The 20787-nt window shown below is 50.0% G+C and overlaps 1 protein-coding gene across 2 annotated transcripts; it reads left to right on the forward strand.

The window, feature by feature from the left end:
- The first annotated feature begins 2402 nt into the window (after positions 1-2402).
- On the forward strand, positions 2403-18245 carry LOC111157138 (paired like homeodomain 2). Of its 2 annotated transcripts, XM_022518404.1 has the most exons (4): positions 2403-2448; positions 2935-3072; positions 14297-14502; positions 16991-17554. In XM_022518404.1, exons 1-4 carry the CDS (start codon positions 2403-2405, stop codon positions 17552-17554), a joined length of 954 nt encoding a protein of 317 aa, XP_022374112.1. The 2 variants fall into 2 exon arrangements, with proteins under 2 accessions (XP_022374112.1, XP_022374103.1); XM_022518395.1 differs by lacking the exons at positions 2403-2448; positions 2935-3072 and adding an exon at positions 13231-13438 and having other exon boundaries at positions 16991-18245.
- Positions 18246-20787: the final 2542 nt, after the last annotated feature.

Raw genomic sequence — 20787 nt, forward strand, 5'->3', positions numbered from 1 at the left:
AAAGGATTTGGAATTATTAGAACTGTATTTTATCCTGCAACTTCTACTTACAACAATCAGAAATTATTTTTAAGAAAATTGTTTTATTTCTTATGGCTTTACTGCCTGCCTTGACCAGTGTCCTCAGTGTGCTTCGTTAACTATATGGTGCTTTTTAGCACACTCACAATAGAAAACTCAACTTGGCCAAAACAAGATTGCTTGACACAAACATTAAAACCAGGACATGAACTTTTGGGGTGAGAACAACTTCCCATCAAAAAAAGTTGTGCAACTTAATTTGTGAGATTAGCGGTGGAAGCCAGTCCCTAAATCCTACAGCCAAATTTGTCTAGTAAGACTTGTCTTCCTTGACAGGGCAGGTTTAAGGATCAGCAAGCGGGAATTGGAGGTTATTTTTAAAAATTATCTTCCCTAGTTAGTCAGATTCAATTCATCTAGTAGGCCTGGTAATTACATGAAGCAAAATAAATAAATAAATAATGCAGGTCTCATGGCTCATTTTGACTGCAAAATAAATCCCCAAGTCACAAGGACACTTAGGAGTGAGCTAAGGAACACGTCTTGACCTTCTTTTCAGTCCTTAGAACAGAGTTCTTGAAGATTTGTTTTGTATTGCTTTGTTTGGTCTTCAGCACTGAAGCTTGGGAGTGGGGGGAGAATGTGTAATAATTGACTGACTTTACACTGAGCGACCCCATCTTTTTCTTTTGTATATTTCATTCCTTTAAAAAAAATAAATAAAAACGATTTGCAGTTACCATCTGCAATGCTTCGGCTACCCGTTAATAATGCAGCCAGTTCAGATGTTAAAAAAAAAAAAAAAAAGATTATCGAATTGATGATGACATGCAAATTTCCCCTGAAATTATCATAAGTAAACATTTGAAGTCTGGACTAATAAAATCCCATCTGTGTTACTTCATATCGAGTTAGTAGAAAGCTGTGATAATGAATTTTGTAATATCTCACGAACAGACATCTCAATCAGGGACTAATCCTGTGATTTTACTGCAGAATCACTAAATCTGGAGCCGCCAAACTGCTACTTCTGGGCCCCCGGGCCTGCAAGGATCCGCAGAGCCCCCGCCCACGTCCCAGATAGCGGGTGCGGGGAACCCCTGGATCCCCACGCCGCCGCGCTGGGCAGCCCCTCCTCTAAGCCACGACCTTGGCCAGAGGCCCCCGAGGCCCGGCTCGTTCCAAGAGAGGCCGAGGAGCCGGGAAATACGACCCAGACTAGAGCCAGACCCGCAGCTCCCTGCCCCGCCTCAGCACTTGGGCCAAAGGGGCAACGCCCGCTCCTACCCTTAGCCCCGGACCCGAGCGAAGGGGGCCCTCCCGCCGCCGGCGTACCCTGGTTAGTTTGAAGAGAGGCAGACGCCGAGATCCGAAGGGCCTGGGGAGCCCGAGACCTTCTTTCTTTTCTTCGGTCTTTAAAGCAGCCGCGGCTCTTCTACCCACCCCGACAGGGTATCTCGCCACCCACCTCTCCCGGTTTGCCTGTGGCGGGCAAGGGGGCGCGCGTTAAAGGCTTGGCTCGCTGCGCTGTGGTTGGAAATTTGAAAAAGATTTGGTTCTCCGGGGAGAATCGGGGGAGCCGTTCTCTACGAGTTATTTCTACGTCCTTGGTGGAAAGAAAACCCTCCGGACTTTTGCCCTGTTCCCCTCTGTCTCACTCAGTCCACCACCGTTTCCCTCCTCTGCGATCTTAAATCTTACTTTAGGGTAAATAAATGGCCGGGTAAGTATCTCCAGGGAAAAGTGTGGCTAAATATGGAAAAGTGGCTCCTGACGGATGAGAGGCCCGAAGCCAGCTGGCTCCTGGAGCACCCTAGGCAAAGAACCTTAGAGTCCCGTTCATTTCAGAATTACAGAAAATCGAGGACAGCCTGTTGTATAGGACAGTTACAAGTTGACGCTGAGGTTCTACAAAGGTTCACGGAAAGCGCCGTGCTTAAAGGTGGCCTTCCACACAACTTCCTCAAGGGGCAAGTCCTCTTCACTCACCCCCAAATTTTTATCTAAGTTTCGCCCCGTGTTCAGAAGGGCTCTTAAGGCCTGATACAAACATCTTGTAAGTAGCTCCACAGCCAAAGTCCCCCAGAACACGATGGATTTATCCCTCAAGAGGGCCTGGGCCCATTCACTGAAACTCTGGAGGGCGAGGTCCCCCTCAGGTCCGTCCAGATGTCCTGGGCCAGGGGCTAGGGTAGGGCTGAGGCTGGGCAGCCAGAGGCTGTCAGATCAGAGAAACACGCCTGAAACCCAGCACCGAGTGGGCACTTAACAGCGAATTTGAGGTTGTCCGCCCCACAGGTAGCCTCGCTCCACGGAGCCCGGCACGCTTGGCGACCGCCGCTTCTCACCGCCCTCCTCCTTTATTTTGCAGATAACGGGGAATGGAGACCAACTGCCGCAAACTAGTGTCGGCGTGTGTGCAATTAGGTAAGAGTCGCTCCTCCTGCCCCGGGCACCCCCGACGGGAGACCGCATCGCGCGAGGGCGGCGAGAGGGCACTGGCCGCTTGGCGAGGCAGCGGCTAGGGGCTCTTCCAGGAGGGGCAGGCCGGGACAGAAAGGGAATCAGAACCGGGACGCCGGTGGCCTCTCCCGGAGTATGGGGGTGAGGGGCCGCTGCGGATAGGGAGGGAGCCGCTCGCCGCGTCCCGACGCCCGGGGCCTACTTCTCCCGGAGGGAGCCGCTGGAAGCCCCAGGGAGGCGCGGAAAACAGTACGCTACCCTGCGCCGGGTTGCCAGAGGGTCCGGGAGACGGGAGTGCCCTCTGCCCTTTCCTCTAACTGGGTCTTTGCTCTTTGTCCCTCTTTCTCTTCTTCGTCCTGCTCCTGCCCCACCTCCCCACAACCCCGCTTCTTTCCGCGGCGGTCCCGGGCGTCTCTCTACCCGCTTGTGGGGCGGGCGCGCGTGGCCCAGGCGTGCAGCCGGCGGCCGTTGAATGCCTCTTCTCCAAAGACTCCGAAATCAAAAAGGTCGAGTTCACAGACTCTCCCGAGAGCCGGAAAGAGGCAGCCAGCAGCAAGCTCTTCCCGCGGCAGCATCCCGGCGCCACTGGTAAGGCCGGGAGCGAAGCGCAGGCCGCGCGCAGGGCACCCGCCTCCGGGCCTCTAGGCTTCGGGTAAGGCGCACGCAGGCGAGGCCGCCAGACTTGGCGTGCCTGCTCCTTGACTTAGACACTTGGACTCTGGGTGGGACGGGAAATAGCCGTCCCAGGGACGTTAATTCCTTTCCCAAAATTAGACTGCACTCCTGAGACCCAACACCTCTCCCTCTTGCTCTTTCTCGCTCTCTCCTTGCGGCCTGATCTCCTGCCCACACCCCAACCTACTTCTGTGCCTCGAGCTGGCGCGGAAAAGTAGTCCAACAGCGACCTCTGTCGCCGGCCATGTCCCACTGCGTGCAGCACCACCAAGGGTCCACCCCGCCCCTGCGGCTCTTAGCCGAGCCCCGCCCAGGCTTGTGGGTGCGGGGTTTACCGCGGAAGGCAAGCACCGGAGGCTTGTGTTGGCAAAGATTCGCCTGGCCGAGGGGTGGAAGAGCTCACTGGAGCCCCGTTGAGCCTGAGGGCAGAGACTGTGCGCAGCAGTCAAGGGTGTGCTGAAGTGTGTGCCCCTGTCGACGCGAACTTACCTGTTGTGCAGGTTGCGAGGCCTCGGGTCTTGGTGGTGTCGTTGCTGAATTAGCTGGTTTCATTGTGGACGAGTCAAGGGACACTGCTGCTCAAAGTCTGCAGGCTTGTGTAAAAGTTAAAACGTCTCCAACCCACTGCACAGACCTTTGCTGGACTGAAACTTACCCTTTAGGTGTGTGTGTGTGTGTGTGTGTGTGGATGAGGGGACAAGCTTTCCCTTAGAATTCATGAGAAACTTAAACTTAACTGTTCTGCTATTCTCCGGATTTTCCAGGTTACTATAATAATAAGTGCCTAGCCTTAGGGAGTTGTTGACCTTTGATAGTGTGAGGAGATAAAGCTCCCCATCACCCTCAGCCCCTAACCCCCTCTTTCCGGATTAAAGTGTAAGGATACAAATGTAATGTGTGCCGGAGAGGGGCGAATTGGGACCCCCCGCCAAGTAAACAAACCATATTACTAAGAAGAAAACAAAGGCCCTGCATTTGGGCTTCCCAGTAAATCTGAGAAAATTATCATTTGTCTAAATAAAACTTCTAAAGTGGTCTGGAGCAGAGCACTCCCGACACCACAAAATCGGGAGTCCTCCTGCTGGGCCAGTTAAACGCTCACTTGTCCGAGATTAACCCCATGGGGTTAAATGGGGCCATGCAGAGATAACATCGGGTGATTTCTGTCATTAAGATTGTGTTAAATTCTTCCTCTGTTTGATAATCGGTCGTAAAAATAAATTATTAGACCGAAGTATGTTTGGGATATGGTTAAAAATCAAGAACAGCAATGTCTCCCCTCAGGGAAATATTTTGTGCAGGTTCAGTCCTGGCTCTGGCCAGACTGGGGGAGCTCCCCAATTTCACTTTGCATAGGGTGGGCTGGCAGCCCCCAAGCTGAGACTGATGTTTTCCGATGCAATGGGAGCGGGAATGATACAGAATGTCTTCTATCCCCACCCCAACCCAGGGCTTCTAGAGCCCAGGCATGGTTTCTGAGGACAGATGGTCTCCATCTAAACTAGGGAGGTAGGGCCTGTTGGAGGAGAGGCTTGAAATGGAATAGGGGGGCCACCTAGGTGGGCAAGAAGCTGCGGAAAGCTGCTCTTTTCTGCTTCTGTCACAGTTCCCACTCGGGCCACTGGGCATCCACTTTTGATAATTAGCAGGTAAATAAAGAACTAGAAATAGTGAACGATTGTTTTCTTAACCATTACTTTCAGGCCAGGATTATTTTAGTGCAAATGAAAGGCTCTACACTGGCAACAATCTGTTTTCTGCCTTTTGGACCAAAGAGGGAAATTGCTGCCTAAACATGTTTAATACCATTAATTAAGAAGAGGCATGTGATAGGGAGAAATGCCGAAAAACTTGATTTTATTGGCTTTTAGGGATGTGGTAGACCAAAAAAAAAAAAAAAAAAAAAAAAAGTCACACACGAATAGCCAAAACTACAGTGCCTCACAAGGAGGTTGTCAGAGTCCCCTCTACTGAATACAGGTTAAGTTTAACTTATGTGATATGCAAACTCCTGGACACAACCTGCTTTTAAAAGAAAAAAGTTTTCTCCTTTATTTTTTTATAAGTTTTGTTTTGTTTTGTTTTTTGCTTTCAAAAAGAAAAAAATGTTTGCAATGACAGGCGGTTTTCAAAAGGAATCATGACACTTTATATTGGCACAACCCTCTCCTCAACCCCCAAAACCAGTGTGTCCTCCCTCGTTGAAGACTGAAAACGGTCTCTAAGGTTAAGACAAGGTTAACCTCTGGAAGGCTCCAGCTCTGCCTTCCTTCCCAAGGGAACCCTCATCCCCTTGATAGCCATTGGGCTGACCCACAGCCTGGCTGGAACCCTGAAACTAGAGGAGGCATGAGGTCTGCTGGAGACCCTTAAGGCCAGGGGGTGGAGAGAGGGTTGAAAGAGGAATGGCTAGGCACCCAGGTGGAGGGAAGGAGAGTTGGCAAGTTAAACTGTACCCCCAGAAAGAAGGGGTGGGAGTCCGCTGAGAACGTCCCCTAGGAGTCAAGGAACGGAGATCCTTGACTTCTTGCTTTGGGTGGAAAGAAGCCTCCTTGCTGAAGTCGAAAAGTGCTCTTGACTTGCAGGAAGGGGAGGGAGTGATCCTCCCCTGTCAGTAACCCTTAAAGTTTCGGGGCGGTGGCTCTGGCTTGCGGGCTGAAATCGGACAGAGCTGCCGCCCCAAGGTCCCGGCGCCCAGCTTCCGCGACCATACGTGGGCGGGTACCTCGGCCGGGCCTTCCCCAAGAGACGCCATTAATTTTTAAATAGCTTTGGCTCAGTGGATGCTGCCAAGAGTCTCACCCAAGTCTCTGGTGTGTTCAGACCTCCTTCCCTTGGGAGGGGGATTCCAAGGCCCCTTGGGGCGCCCCCAGCTGCACACACACACACTCAGCAAGCAGCTAGATCCCAGTCTTCTTCAGAGGACCCGGGCTAACCCCCGCCGCCTCGGCGGCCGCAAAGCCTGCATTCATTCAGTCAGCAAATGTTTGCCGAGCACATACTACTTGGATTCCTAATGTACCCCCTGAAAGCAAATAAGCCGGTTTCCCTTCGCCATCGTGAAGCCGCTTTCATGCTAACAAGGATCCAAGCGAGAGCGCAATCCGGATCATCTCTAGAGAAACGCGAAATGGTGGGACAGGCTGCAGTGCCCTGGGCCGGAGCGTGGTCTGAAAGAAGGGGGATGTTCAGAGGGTCCAGGGCTCTTAGAGGTGAGGCCCGAGCAAGCGACAGGGGCAAGCAGAAGGGGCATGAAGTCTGAGGCAGAAGCGACCAGAGAGGGGAACAGGGTTAAGGAGAAGAGATTTCCATTTTCTTTACTACCGCCCCCCCCCACCCCACCCCCCGCCAACTCTAGCTTATTGGTAGACGCTGCCTCTGCGTTTTGTGGGTTTTTTCCCCGTCGGGGGAAATTGTACCAGTTGTGCAATATGTAGTCAGTCCCTGCGGATCCCCGCCTGCGGAGGTAGGCTTTACAGGTCGTCGTGTTCCTTGCTACCGACACCAGGCGCGCTCAAAGTTTTTCTCGAGGCTGGTTGGGCTGTTATTTCTCACCGCCCGCTGTTAATATATGTAGCAGTTGTTAGAGCGACTCGGGAGGGAAAAGGAAATGTATAACGAAAGCTTATTCGTGAGCAGGAATATACTAATGGAACAATCTGATGTCTTCTTAATCCTATGTAAAAAGCTTTGTCGTCTTCCTAATATTGACTGAATGGGTAATTAATGGCTCTTCATCTAGGCGAATACCCTGTAATCCAAAGATCGGCAAAAGACAACAAGCCCAAGGTAGAAGACAAAAGGCCCAACTGTGGCCATCACCCCCCTCCCCCACCGGGGTCTCCAAATAGGAAAGTTTGCTCTTAGGAGGAAAAAGGCAGGAGTGAGAGAATATAGGTACCTTTCCTAGGCTAGACTTAACCGCAGAAACTGGTCGTCCAGGTCAGTTCACCACTCTGTCTGCCCCTGCCCCCACACCCCTAGTCCCCCTCTCTGCATTTCTTTCTTCTCAGTTCCTCTACGGAGTCACCCCCATTTGGATCCTGACGATAACCTTTTCTTCCCCCAAACCCCATCTTTCCTTTGGGGAAGTGATTGATGAAAGGACGAACACAGGAGGTCCTCAAAAGGCTCAGGCAGAGGATTCAACCTCTTTCTGATCCAGGTGGAGACTCCTTTCTTTTACAAGCTAAGGCAGAGTCTGCACAGACTAAGATAGGTGGGAGGGGAGGAAAGAAATTAATAGAAAGAAAATGAGCAGCAAAATGGTGTATGTGTGTTAAAGAGTGATCAGGAGTGGTGGAATCAACTTCATTGTAAGAATCTGACAGGAAGAGTGCCCAAAATTCTCGCAGCATGTTTTTAAGAGGCTGACATTTTAATTTAAACCTTTAGAAGTAATATATTACTTGGGTTACTACGATGAGGTGGGTTCCTTTTTTTTTTTTTTTTTGTCAGCTGACAGCTTTTAAAATATTATTTCGCTAGGGAAATAAAAGCTTCATCTCAGATTATAGGTGGGTATTTTTGGATTTATGTGATTTATGGTCACCATGACAACTAATGCTGAATGTTAGCTACCAGCATGTCTGGGAGAGGGAAGACAGAAAGAAGGGAGAGCAAGAGAAATAGAAAAAGGAGACGGACAAGAGCTAGAGGGGAGAAACACAGAAAAGAGAAAAAGAGGTGCGTTTTAATCCGGTTTTTAAAAGTGACTTTAGCCAGTCCCTCGCCAGTTCTCCTCTCTGGACCTGGATGTTAATGTCTATCTCATTTTCTTTTACCGCTCTCTCTCTCTCTCTCTCTCTCTGTCCCCCATCTAACCCTATCTTTCCCCTTCGGCTTACACAAATTTATACCCTTCCCTTTATTTGACTTTTACACAGCTAGCTGTTTTCTAAGATTAAATGATGGCCTAATAAAGCTGCAGAGTTAACAAACTAATGTGAAAAGGCATATAGCACGTGGGTTTCATGGTTTCAGAGGCATGCCCCCCACCCACCCTGCCTCGACTAATCCCTGCTTTTCTCTTCAGGCGCCATTGTGGGGGTACCTCCCCCTGCCACCCCAAGCACCCCCAGCCAGTTACTCCAAACCTTAAGTGACTGAGTGTGTGAGACTAAAAATATATGGATGCCGTTTGCAGGGACCCAGAGAATGTGGGTGTTGCTCAGTACATGCACAGATTTATGATTCAGAAAAGAATCTGCCCCTTTTCACAAACCAGCACTTTTTTAATCCATTTAGAGAATGGTCTGGGGAGGGGGATCAGTAACGGTAAAGTTTTTAATTTCTGGGTGTTTCCACTTTGTGGCTGGAGCGGGTGGGGCAGAGGTGCAACTAAAGGGTCTTTCCAGCTCTATTTGTGTGTGAAGAAAGGGCAGGCAGAAGTAGGAGGGGAGGAAAGGCCACTTCTTGGGCAGAGGGCAAGGTCTCCATCTGACCTCTGTGCCTTACACCACATGCGCACTCACACACAATCATGCCCTTCACGGGACTCTGACCTGACTCTGGGCAGGCCAAGGCCTTGAGCTGGTCTGAACCAGAGCAAGACCCCCACCGCTATATGATCTAACACCCAAAGGAGACACCTAATTGAGCCATCTCGCATGTGAGCTTTGAGGACAGATTTTTTTTCCCAAAAGTTGTGGCTCAATTGGTTGGATATCAGTCCATACTTGGGCCACTGCACCAGAGTTTGGCCCCGCAGTCCAACCAATTTTGCCGCAAGGGCCAACCAGGCTTTGCACAACTACCACTAAAGAGTGTGAAATTAAATAAGACCTTAAGACTGGTAATCGGTGGCAAATACCAGCAGCTCAAAACACGCCTGACCCTGTGTCACACATTTCCCTCCTCAAGGGTCTTGCCTTGAAAGAATAAGCAAGAAAACCCAACTGAGAATTCTTGAATGTCTTTTGATTTGAAAACTCAAACCTGCACTGGGCTTCCTTCCATGGAGGCCTTACAGCAGCACCTCCAGTTTCCCTGAACTGAGCATCCTGATTTTTTTTCTGGATTGGAAATTTCTGTGACGGAGTCTAGGAAATCTTAGAAATTTCTAGAACCAGTCAAAGAAGAATGGGTGCGTGGGGGAGCAAGGGTAGTGCTCAACCTGCAAAATACAAAGGATTACTTTCAACCCCTTCCTTGTCTGTACTACCAACATCTGTGCACTCACAAGTTTTTTGTAGATTAAGTCTCCAAAGTTGCCCACCACCACCACCACTGTTCCCATCGAAAAGTGTTACTTGGTTTCCTCCTAGTTGGTTTTTGCCACCTAGACGTTTCATGTTGGCGTATTCCCACCATCCATGGAATGGATTCTGTTGGGCCTGAGAAGGGAGTCAGCCAGACTCGCCAAGTGTGAAGTGATTAGGACATCCGGAGAGAGTTGAAACTCTGGAAAACTGCAAAGAAATGTCTTTCCAGCTAAGTCGATGGTTGGCGGGAGGCATTATATATTATGTATGTGCATATCTAGATAGATGATTGATTGATTGTTAGATATGGTTATGTTCTTACTTTAACCAGAGATCTCCAGATAATTGTCTTTATTTTCTACTTGACTTTGCAATGGATAGATACAATTTAAGATTCTTCAACTCTTTAGGCTTTTAGGCTGCCTGGAGATCACCAGTACTTCCAATATCTCCCACAATTTGGTACTATGAGGAGCTGTCCTTGCCCTTGAGTTTTTCAACCACTTTGGAAGCTGATTTGGAGACTAGGTCTTTCATATGTGTATTTGCCCATGATGTGAGTTCTGTTAGTCAACAGAGCCACAGAATTTAAAATTCTGTAGATTTAATGAGAGATGAGCTTCAATATCAATATTGCTCTGTGGAGCTTCTCAGCTCTCCTGAGTAAGGAGTTTTGAGAAACACCAAGAGCCTCCACCAAAAATTGCAACTCCGGGGTTTGACTCTCAAAGAAACCAATACTAAGAAAGAAAGTATGCTCATTATGGTGGGGAGTTTTTCGTTCTTTCATGCAATGGAGTTTCCTCATGAAATGAAGCCTTATGGGTTTGGTATTTTGGGGATCGCAGCTATGCTGAGGTTTAAAAAGAAGAAACTGGAATATGATTAGTAAACACATTGGGCAGAAAAGAGCTGGATTCATATTGACTTAGTTATAGGTCATCGGCTGGCAGTGCAATGGGAGGAAATATTTACTTTACACATATACTTTATGATCTTGGGGGAATCAGAGGAAATTCAATAAGAAAATGGCTAGAAACATTTAAAACCCTTATTTAAAAGACTTAAGCAAATTAGAGTCTTATCAGATTAAAAACCACTACAAATGTAAGAGCATTGTCTTCGGTGAAACGCTGTGGGGTCTGAGGAGATTCTCCGCCAAATCTCTGGGATAAAATGCGTCATTTAAGCACCAGATAATGAGCAGAATGTAAATTAATTTAACCTTCTTTACCAACAGGCTGCTGGTGTAATATGTATAATTTAGTGATAAGATTGCAGGACCTAATATAGCTGGATGTATGAGCCTTAGCTAATGCAGACCTGTCACATGGGGATGTGTTCTGAACTGAGCAGGTGTGTGTATGCTTGAAATGGGGTGAACTGGAATAAAAGGTTAAAACCAGAAATGCCGATTTAAACCTTACTATAAAGAAAATTCCTCCTTGCAGCTATATTTTTCTTAAAGTGGGATGATTCTTCTGGGGAGAGACTGAAGAACAATTCTCATTCGGTTCTCTGGATGGCTCTCAAGCATGTTTAAAACGGGGTAAGGAGTTGCAGATAGGGTTTGGCAGGGAGAGCCAGGCAAAGGAGAGACACATAGGTTCCAAACGTGTTCGTAGTCTGTTTCATCCACTCTGCCCCAGACTGCATACGTTTCCCAATCCTGTGAACAAGGACAAGGAGGGAGTTTTCTGAAGATACCTCATACTGGTGTTACAAATCATTGACTGTAATGTCAAACAAATACACATTCAGGGATGATAACACTAACTCCACAATAAAGCAATCACCAGTGCAAAAATCCAAAGGAGATTAGTTTTTGCTCTCTTGATGACCTAAGCAGAGGACAAAAGAACTTCCAAAAATTATTTTGAACAATACATTCGTATTTCTTTAATTTATTTGGAAATTTAAGTTTTTTGGAAACAGTATTGTAAAGAGTTGGATGTCCCCAAAGGTGTGGGGGTTTTTTTTTCCTTTTTTAAAAATAATTGAATAAGAATTTGCTTTTCCTAGCTGAGTGCTCTCCTAGGCTTTTGCCCTTCGCCCCTACCCCACTGCCTCTGCCTGCTTGGACTTTAAAGATTCAACAGCCTTGAGTTCCCTAGAAAAAGAAAATGACTTAGGAGTTATCCTTGAAATTGGTTATTTGGCAACATTCTTAATTGTATAGAAATTCATTAAAGCATATTTTATATATAATTAGCTCAAGGTTGTTGATTCTGCAGGCTTTATGGATTTGAATCTGATTGATAATAAAGTAAACAAGAGAGTCGAATTTAAAGCGGGCTCTCTCTAGGGTTAGGACAAGCTTAATACAGTGTACAAGGAATTTGAAAGATCTAGGATATGTGTCTTAATCAACGCTAAATAGAATGGATAAGCTTTCAGCATTTTGAAAATGCTGGGTTAGGGTTTCTATTCTGTTGTGTATTTTCTGTCTGGGGACTAATAACCATTACAGAAAACGGGATCTGAGGCGACTTTTTATTCTTGTATAAATCCAGAGTGAACCACCAAACAGTTGTTTGTTTAAAGTCAAGGTAATTTTCTTTTGACGGATCCATTTGCTTCTCGATTTCTAATTTATTAGCCTGCCTTCTCAGGGCTTTGTCTTCTTTGCAATTAAAGCAAAGCTTCTTCAGATTAGCGCAGCATTCACTTGACAGGCTGTTTGGAAAATTTAAGCTCGGAGAGGTGATTTGTTGCTGTTTTTTAAATATTCTGGGTTTAAGTAGGATGTCTCCTTTCCACCCAGGAAGAGAAAAACATCTCTCAATTGGACTTGGATGTAGCGAGATACAAAAGAAAGGGGTGGGGAGGCTTGTTGATCTTTGTACCTTTCAGCCCTCGACCTTTCCGCTTCTTTCTCCAGAGCCTTTTACTCCCAGCCTCGCCTCTCTACCTCCTCGACTGAACTAAAAGCGCTTCGGCCGGGGTCAGAGCCGAATTCCCGGGAGCCGGCCGGTGTAGACTTGGTGGGCGCAGTGAGGTATTAGCCCGGCCCCACACAGCTGATAGGTGCAGACAGGGTTGCCCCTCCGCCGTGGCTCGGGGTCTCTTGATTGGTGCGGAGCCACGTCACTCCCGCTGGGTGAAGAGTCTGGGAGGAGGAGGAGGCGGAGGCGGAGGCGGAGGCGGAGGCGGGGAGGGTTGGGAGGGCCTCGGCAAAGTGACGTCTGGACACCAGGAAGCCCGCCTCTGGTTTTAAGATGTTAGGCCAACAGGGAAGCTCGGAGCCGCAGAGCTGGTCCGTCGCTCGCCTAGGTGCCGGGAGTTGAGCTGCTGCGAGTCCGTGCTCGGGCTCGACGGCCCGAGGGGGTGTGCGTGTGCGCGCAGCGGAGGGTGCGCCCAGAGGCCCGCGCCGCTGCCGCAGCCGCTGCCGCAGCCGCTGCCGGGGATCTAATATCAGCTACCTGTCCCTGTCACTCTTGACACTTCGCTGTCAGGGCTGCCGCGCGGGGGGCGGGCAGATCGCGAACGCCGTTAGCTTTCCTTATTGGAGGGGTACTTCGGGGAGGGAGGGAAGGAAGAAAGGGGTCTTTGCCCACTCTGGTTTTGCTTTGGAGCTTGGAAGCCTGCTGCCCAAAGACGCTCCGAGCTGTGCCCTCCTACCCACATCCCCATGTCTCCGTTTGCCCGCTGACTTTCCGCTGCCGGACCCTTTCGCTAGAGCCTTCTGAAGGAGACGGGGGCGGCTTGGTTCAAAGACTCAGCGGGGGTTGTGATCCCTGGCTTGGCCCGCGGCGGCCACAGCGGGGAAACTCCGCGCCTAGAGCGCAAAGCGGAGCAGGCGGCGGCGGCCACGGGGTTTCGGCCGGGCGGCAACCCGGGACTCGTAGGGCGGCGCGCTCCTTCGTCCATGAACTGCATGAAAGGCCCGCTGCACTTGGAGCACCGAGCAGTAGGGACCAAGCTGTTGGCCACCTCCTCGTCTTCCTCCTGTCACCATCCCCAGCGACTGGCCATGGCTTCAGTCCTGGCTCCCGGTCAGACCCGCTCCCTGGACTCTTCCAAGCACAGGCTGGAGGTGCACACCATCTCTGACACCTCCAGCCCCGAGGCCGCAGGTAAGGCGCCGCGCGGCCCCGCAGATACTCGGGTCCAGCCGCCCCTTGCCACTCGGCCCTTCTCGCCCCCAAGGAAGTCGGCCCCTCCTGGGGGAGGCGTGGTGGGAGTGGTCGTTTAGTTTGCTTCCCGCAGAACTTCCGGAGCCAGGATTCTTTTGGCCCCGCGTTCCTTTCTCTCCTCTTCGACCGCCCGAGGTGGCGCGAACGACGCGAGCCATTCTCCTACTCTTCCCTATTCCCATCCTGGCCTCCCGAGGTTTCCTGGGTCACAAAAATCCCAGCATCTCCACTCGAAGACGGTCAGAGGCCGTCCCCCAACCTCCCAACCCGGTCCCTGTTCTCTCGGCTTTCAGCTCCCGAGAAGCTGCGCCTGTTAGAAAAGTATTTCCGAAATTACGCCGCAGAAGAAGCGATATTTCTAAAGCGTAGAAGAACTTGGGTGGGTGGCCGAATCCCCAAATATACCTTTACTGGCCTTCCGAAACCGCATAGAGATCTGAGGGAGCTCTGTAAAAGGCGCGCGTGCGGGTGTCCGGGGAGATTTGCTGTGTCTGCGCAGAGGCGTGTAAATATACTTGAAAGCAGAGGCTATAAAAATGAAGGTGCCTTTGCTCTGAGATAAACATGTAAATAAAACGTGCGGCGCTGGGGGAGGGGAGGAGATGGGGCGCTCACACCCACACTCACGTCTGCACACCCTACAGTCGCAGCGCTCCCCGCGGCCCGGAGAGGCCACGCACACACTCCTCCCCTGCATGGCAGCTCATTTCTCCCCCGGCCTCTGCCGCCCGGTCCAGCCGGAGTTCGCGGGTAGCAGGTGGACATGTTGACGGGAACCTTTGTGTGTTTCGTTTTCAGAGAAAGATAAGAGCCAGCCGGGAAAGAATGAGGACGTGGGCACCGAAGACCCGTCCAAGAAGAAGCGGCAACGGCGGCAGCGCACTCACTTCACCAGCCAGCAGCTGCAGGAACTGGAGGCCACTTTCCAGCGGAACCGCTACCCGGACATGTCCACGCGCGAGGAAATCGCCGTGTGGACCAACCTTACGGAAGCCCGAGTTCGGGTAGGACCCCTCGCGGAGCCTGGGAAGGCTGGGAAGGAAGCCATTGTAGAGATGCCGGCCGCGTAGACCCTGAGGGAGTGTGGAAGGCGGCGTCCCCCGGCGGGCGCGGGTGGTGTGCCTTTGCAGAGGCAGAAGGCCTCTCGGAGGCTCGTGGGGAGCTTACTGCTCCCCCTTACGAGACGCGCGGTAGGCCTGGCGCTGGCGCCCGGAGTGGCACCCGCTCACTGCGCCGCCACCCCGAGCCCTCCCGAACTGGGCCGCGTGGCATTCCCCTGTGCAGGGCATTGTGTTCCCGGCTTGCAGTCGCCAGATGAGCGCTAATAAAATCCCTCCCAGGCGGGGAGGCGAGAACAGGCTCCGACCTGTGCGCTTTTAACAAGAAATACCCGCCAGAGACATGCAAGGTTTGGTCCTCCTTGGGAAACTTAAACGCGGGCAGCCCAACCCCTGACTTCTCTCTCTCTACTCGGCTCATCCTCCTTACATAGTCTTTGAGGGTTTTTGGCCATTCAGTTCTTTCCCACACCCTATCCCTTAGTCTTTGTGATCTACGGAAGCAGTTTTGATACACCACCTACCATCCTGTTAGTCCTCTTAGGAAGAAAAGAAGAAAGACTTTTCTGTTTGGTTTATTTATCTTTTCTTAGGAGATTGTTACTCATATCCTTCTTACCAATGATAATAGTTTTTTTTTTTCCTTAAAGGTGGGGGTGGCTTACCTTTGTAGCAAATCTGTACTTTATGGATTGGCAAAAGTGAACTTAAATAAATTACCCAGTAACAACATCCTGGTTTATGCTGGTCAGTGGGTAACTCCAAACGTGTTAGGATTCTGGAAGCAGAAACACACATAGCAGGATTCAGAGGCTTTGCTGTTAAGGGAGAAAAAAAAAAAAGCTCTGGATAGAAAAATAGAGCCTCCAGTTAGAGCAGAGAAGAAAGAAGAAAACACTATACAACAATAACGAAAAAAAAAATAAAGACCAAAATGTTTTCCCAAAGCAGAGGGAACGAAGGCACTCTCTGGGTGGCATTTGTGTAGGATATGAGGCTATGCTGGTGGATAACAGCTGGGATGAAGTTGAAAATGGTTTTAGTTTAACTGCTCAGAGCTAGAACTCTGGCTCTCCAGCCGCGTGGTTTTGCACAAGGTCAGTCTTTCATTAGCTCTCCTGCGCATCAGGGGAATGGGACTTGCACGTACTCTTCTTGCCTGGGCAAAGTTTAGACGGCCTAGGGTGGAAATTGCAAGTAACGAAGATAAAAACACAATCAGTAGGTTCTCTGGAATCCTTCGGAAAAGACCTCTTTCCTCCACCCCCTCCGATTTTTCTGCAATCCCTCCCAGGTTCCCTGTCACTACCATGCTGGGCTGTCGCTCCCTCTGGCTGCCTCCATCCAGGCCCGCTGTGTGTCCCTTCAAGTAGGAGTGAAGCGTGCTTTTTTATAGCAGGCGGGTGCAAAGAGGAAGGGGGATAAAAAGGAAATTGAGAATGAAAGGAAGAAGGGGGGAAAAAGAGGATTAGGCGGCTGGGCCCGACTGAGATGTGTAATGTGAAACATCACCGGTGTCAGCTCTGAAATCTGGGGCCAGGCCTCGCTCCAATACACAAAAGCCGCAGTCTGTGGCGACGGGCGGGCCCGATGTGGATTGAGAGAAGGGTTGCGTCGGGGCCACCGGACGCGGGTGGGGGCTGACCGGGTTAGGGGGCTGCTTGCAAAGCGGAGCAAAAGGTCTGGGCCCAGCAGGAGCACCACCGGGCGCAGGAGCCTGGCCTGGAGTGGGCAAAGGGAGGGAGAGGCTACTGAGCGGCCCACTTTGGGTTCCCAGAGATTTGCCAGCCAAGCTCGAGGAGTATATGAGGCCGTAGGGAAGGTGATCTTTTGCTTTTTGATACCTTTTTTTTGCTAGGCAAGGATGGGGGTCAAGGCCTGGCGCCAGTTGTGAAAGCACGTTCTGTGCAGTGGGGGGCGGCAGGGGAGTTCTGAGACAGGAGGGAGGAGCTGTGTGAAAGAGAGCCTGGGCCTCTGGTGCCCAGGATCTCCTTGTCCTCTTCACTGTGTCTGTGGCTTTGGAAGGAAAGCAAGTTTGCAAGGCCGCTGGTTAAGGGTTGTGCGGAAAACCCCGCTGCCCTGCATTTATTTTACAGTAAGTGTTTTTGGATCCTGAAGAGGGCCTGGGTTAGTGAACAAGCCGCCCACAGGCTGCCAGGTGTTGGACTGGGGTTTGTGGTGCCGCTCAGAGCCTGTGCTCTCTGGCCTCACCCCGCCAGGCTTCTCTTGCTTGGACAGGGCTTAGGCAGCTGGGGCCCCAGAGGCAGTAGGCGGTTGGGGAGAATTTGGGGGGCCGGGATGTGTGCGTGCGTGCACGCGCACATACGTGTGTGTCTCTGTCTTTCAGAGGTGGTGGCCTCTGGTGCTTTCTGGGATCGAGGTTTTACTAATCCGCTCTGTGGCATCTGTTTGCCCCCTTACCCTCCACCCTCAGGTTTGGTTCAAAAATCGCCGGGCCAAATGGAGAAAACGGGAGCGGAACCAGCAGGCCGAGCTGTGCAAGAATGGCTTTGGGCCGCAGTTCAACGGCCTTATGCAGCCCTACGACGACATGTACCCGGGCTATTCCTACAACAACTGGGCCGCCAAGGGTCTCACGTCAGCCTCTCTGTCCACCAAGAGCTTCCCTTTCTTCAACTCTATGAACGTCAACCCCCTGTCATCGCAGAGCATGTTCTCCCCACCCAATTCCATCTCCTCCATGAGCATGTCGTCCAGCATGGTGCCCTCAGCTGTGACCGGCGTCCCGGGCTCCAGCCTCAATAGCCTGAATAACTTGAACAACCTGAGCAGCCCCTCGCTGAATTCCGCGGTGCCGACACCCGCCTGTCCTTACGCGCCGCCGACTCCTCCGTACGTTTACAGGGACACGTGTAACTCGAGCCTGGCCAGCCTGAGACTGAAAGCAAAGCAGCACTCCAGCTTCGGCTACGCCAGCGTGCAGAACCCGGCGTCCAACCTGAGTGCTTGCCAGTATGCGGTGGACCGGCCGGTGTGAGCCTCGCCCACGGCACCCGGATCCTAGGACCGTGCCGGCTGGGGCAGCTCTGCCCTTGAAAGACTGGGAGTTACGCGAGAAGGTCGTGGGCACTCAAGAAAGGGAGAGAAAGAGAAGATATAAAGAGAAAAGGAAACCACTGACTTAAAGAGAGCTCCTTTGATTTCAAAGGAATTTCCTCAATGTCTGACATCTTTCACTCAAAGTATTTCCAACAGTTGCAAGGACACACACAAATGTTTGACTGGATATGACATTTTAACATTACTATAAGCTTGTTATTTTTTAAGTTTAGCATTGTTAACATTAAAATGACTGAAAGGATGTATATATATCGAAATGTCAAATTAATTTTATAAAAAGCAGTTGTTAGTACTATCACAACAGTGTTTTTAAAGGTTAGGCTTTAAAATAAAGCATGTTATACAGAAGCGATTAGGGTTTTTCGCTTGTGAGCAAAGGAATGTATATACTAAATGCCACACTGTATGTTTCTAACATATTATTATTATAAAAAAATGTGTGAATATCAGTTTTAGAATAGTTTCTCTGGTGGATGCAATGATGTTTCTGAAACTGCTATGTACAACCTACCCTGTGTATAACATTTCGTACAATATTATTGTTTTACTTTTCAGCAAATATGAAAAATGTGTTTTATTTCATGGGAGTAAAATATACTACATACAAATTGGTCTGGATTCTTTCTGCCCTCCTCTGTCGCCTGGCCAGGGTTTCTCAGTCACTGCTTCCTAAACAAACCAGTTCCCTTTGCCTGCCTAGTTAAACACACAAGGCAGCAGGAGGACTTATTTAAATTTGGTAGAAATAGATTATAGTCATTCATCAGAAACTAAAAAGAAAATAAGAAAAGCCACTCCCAGGGGGGAAAAAAGGCTGCAAAGTCTGGTCTTGTCTCCCAGATATTTCTTTGGCTTAAACCCAGAGGATTCCATTATTGCTAGCAAATAATATAGAGAGAAGAAAGGAGAGAGAAATTTAGAAAGTATGTCAGCTTGGAATGACTTCTTTGGGGGGGGTCTCCATATCCAGTAAATTGTTCTGGAGAATTATGTGTGTATGTATACATGTACAGTTTATATACATTCCTCTCGAGAGGCATACATCTATAATAAATTTACAAGGAAACACCTCCAGTTCAAAATATTTAGGCCTCCAAAATATTTATCTTTCAGGCTTAAGTAGAGAGATTCTTCATGTTATATTGCATTCTATTTCCAAATCCTTTCGAGACATTAAAAGAAACAAAGACCATTTCTAATAACTACAGCCCTTCAGTTTCCCAAAGAGCCCAGGGGTTGAGAGGTTAGAGTGGAGTTTCCTGAGTCTTGTAGAGCAATATGTAGTTGAGGCAAAGGTCATGATCCCCGTGTTTTGTTTTAAATAATATTGACCCATTAATTCTAAACCTGCTTGTTCCTGAAATTATACAGGATTATGGTTTGCAAACTGCGGGACAATGAAGCAAATCAAGATGAATTACAGCCCTGGCCCTCCCTCCCATCCTCTGACATCTAAACGGGGAATGAGGTCGGTGTGAGTGTTTAAAAGAACTTTAAGCACCCGCTCTTCCTTTGTTGGTGGTTTTCAGCTTTTTTTTTTTTAATGTGAAATTTGATTTCGTAACAAATCGTAGCAAATACGACTTAGTCCGAAGGAATTCATTACCGAGGCGCTGGGGGAGGGGGGGTGAAGGATAAATTCTGAGGTCCTTTGCTATTCTGGTCACCCTCCTCCCCGCAGTGGGCAAGGACAAACACACCCTGGGGAATAGGGAGCGAAAAGTAGCCACCAGTTTTCTGGAGCCGAGAAAACCTGTGTTTTTGCGCTTAGGTTACTTTTATCTGGCTGAAACCTTACCTATAAGCTTTTGAGGCTCAAACACTGAGTCTTTGTTCTGCATGGGACTGCGCTGCCACTTAAAGAGATCGCAGATAATGTCCCCGATTTAAGATCAGTGCTCAATGCACATTAACTTTCTTTCTTTCTTTTTTAAGCTCTGCCTCTAACCTACGGAGGGATCACGCGGCAGTGGGGGGCGGATAAAAGTCCTTTGGCCGAGGGTCACCTCCGTCCTTGTTGTTCACTTGAGAGCAGTGGAGAGGAAAACGGTCCCCACGGGCGGACTTTGGCTTCTGGAGCCGCGGAGCCCAGCGGTCCGGGCCTCCCCGAGCTCCGCCTGGTATGGGGGGAGGGGCGGCAGGGGAGGGGAGGGAGGGGACTGGGAGAGGGGATTTGGGGATGGGGGCTGGAAACGCTAATGAGACCTGCTGGGAGGATTTGCGTCTCCTGCAGGTCTAAGAGTGACTTGGGAGAGCTGGCTCCGGGAGGCGGACCTCGGCCTAGTTTGCTGGCTGGAATAGAAGTCTATTTCGAGGCAATCAATCAATCTGCAGAAAACAAAAATGGAAGTCGAGGTTTGGGAAGAGTTGTCTCATCCCCAACTTGAGTGGTGCGGGCTGGGGGCGGAGACTCGGGACTGATGAGAAGCCCTTTTTCCCACCTCAGCTCCTTTCCCTGGACTTCCAGAAGGAAGAATTACCCTCTTCAGCCCCCTTGTTCCCCATACCCATCCTCGCTTGGCCCCCGACCCTTTTCCGCCCCTCTTTTTCCTTTCAAGCGAGAAAAGCCTAATTCCCTCCCGAGCCAGTGGAGTCGGTCCTCTCGCCCCTCCCGCTCCCACGCGGGTCCCCCCTTCAGCCATCGCTACTGCCACCACCTCGGTTCCACTCAATCGATTTTTGCTGCATGTCAACACTTATTACCGGTGAGTGTGAGGGTATTTTTTTCTCCTTCTCTAGGTCTCTTAATGATTTCTGAGCTAGTTGTGTATTAAAGTGCTTAAAGGAACCTTTAAGGTAATCTATAGCATGGACACCAACCTCCCCCGCCTGGGATCAAAGATGGCGAGCCGGAGGTCGGGCCCCCAGGAGCCTAGGCTAGGCCTCAGTGCTCTGCCCCCCACTTCTGCGTGCCCAGAGGCTGGGGCGGGGGTGCTGGACCAGGAATCCCGCACAATGTGCGGTCTAAGGGCTTTCTCCCCACCCCCCCCCCCCCCCCCGCCCCCCCCCCCCTGTTACTCTAATCCTTTCTTTCGCCTGTCCCTGGTTTTTAAACTTTTAAAACTCTTAAGTCCTCAAACTCTTCATTCCCCTAATAGAGAATTCAAATTGGTGGAGACCTGGGAAAAGGTGTATGTGGCCCACGTTTGT

Source organism: Enhydra lutris, unplaced genomic scaffold, assembly GCF_002288905.1.
Source record: "Enhydra lutris kenyoni isolate GAN:26980312 unplaced genomic scaffold, ASM228890v2 scaffoldscaffold3, whole genome shotgun sequence".
In the NCBI taxonomy this organism is placed as follows: domain Eukaryota; kingdom Metazoa; phylum Chordata; class Mammalia; order Carnivora; family Mustelidae; genus Enhydra; species Enhydra lutris.

Coding starts and splice junctions, on each gene's coding strand:
- LOC111157138 (XM_022518395.1), top strand. CDS start 13,231: ATGAACTGCATGAAAGGCCCGCTGCACTTGGAGCACCGAGCAGTAGGG. Junction 13,439..14,296: donor CTCCAGCCCCGAGGCCGCAG/GTAAGGCGCCGC, acceptor TTTCGTTTTCAG/AGAAAGATAAGAGCCAGCCG. Junction 14,503..16,990: donor TTACGGAAGCCCGAGTTCGG/GTAGGACCCCTC, acceptor CTCCACCCTCAG/GTTTGGTTCAAAAATCGCCG.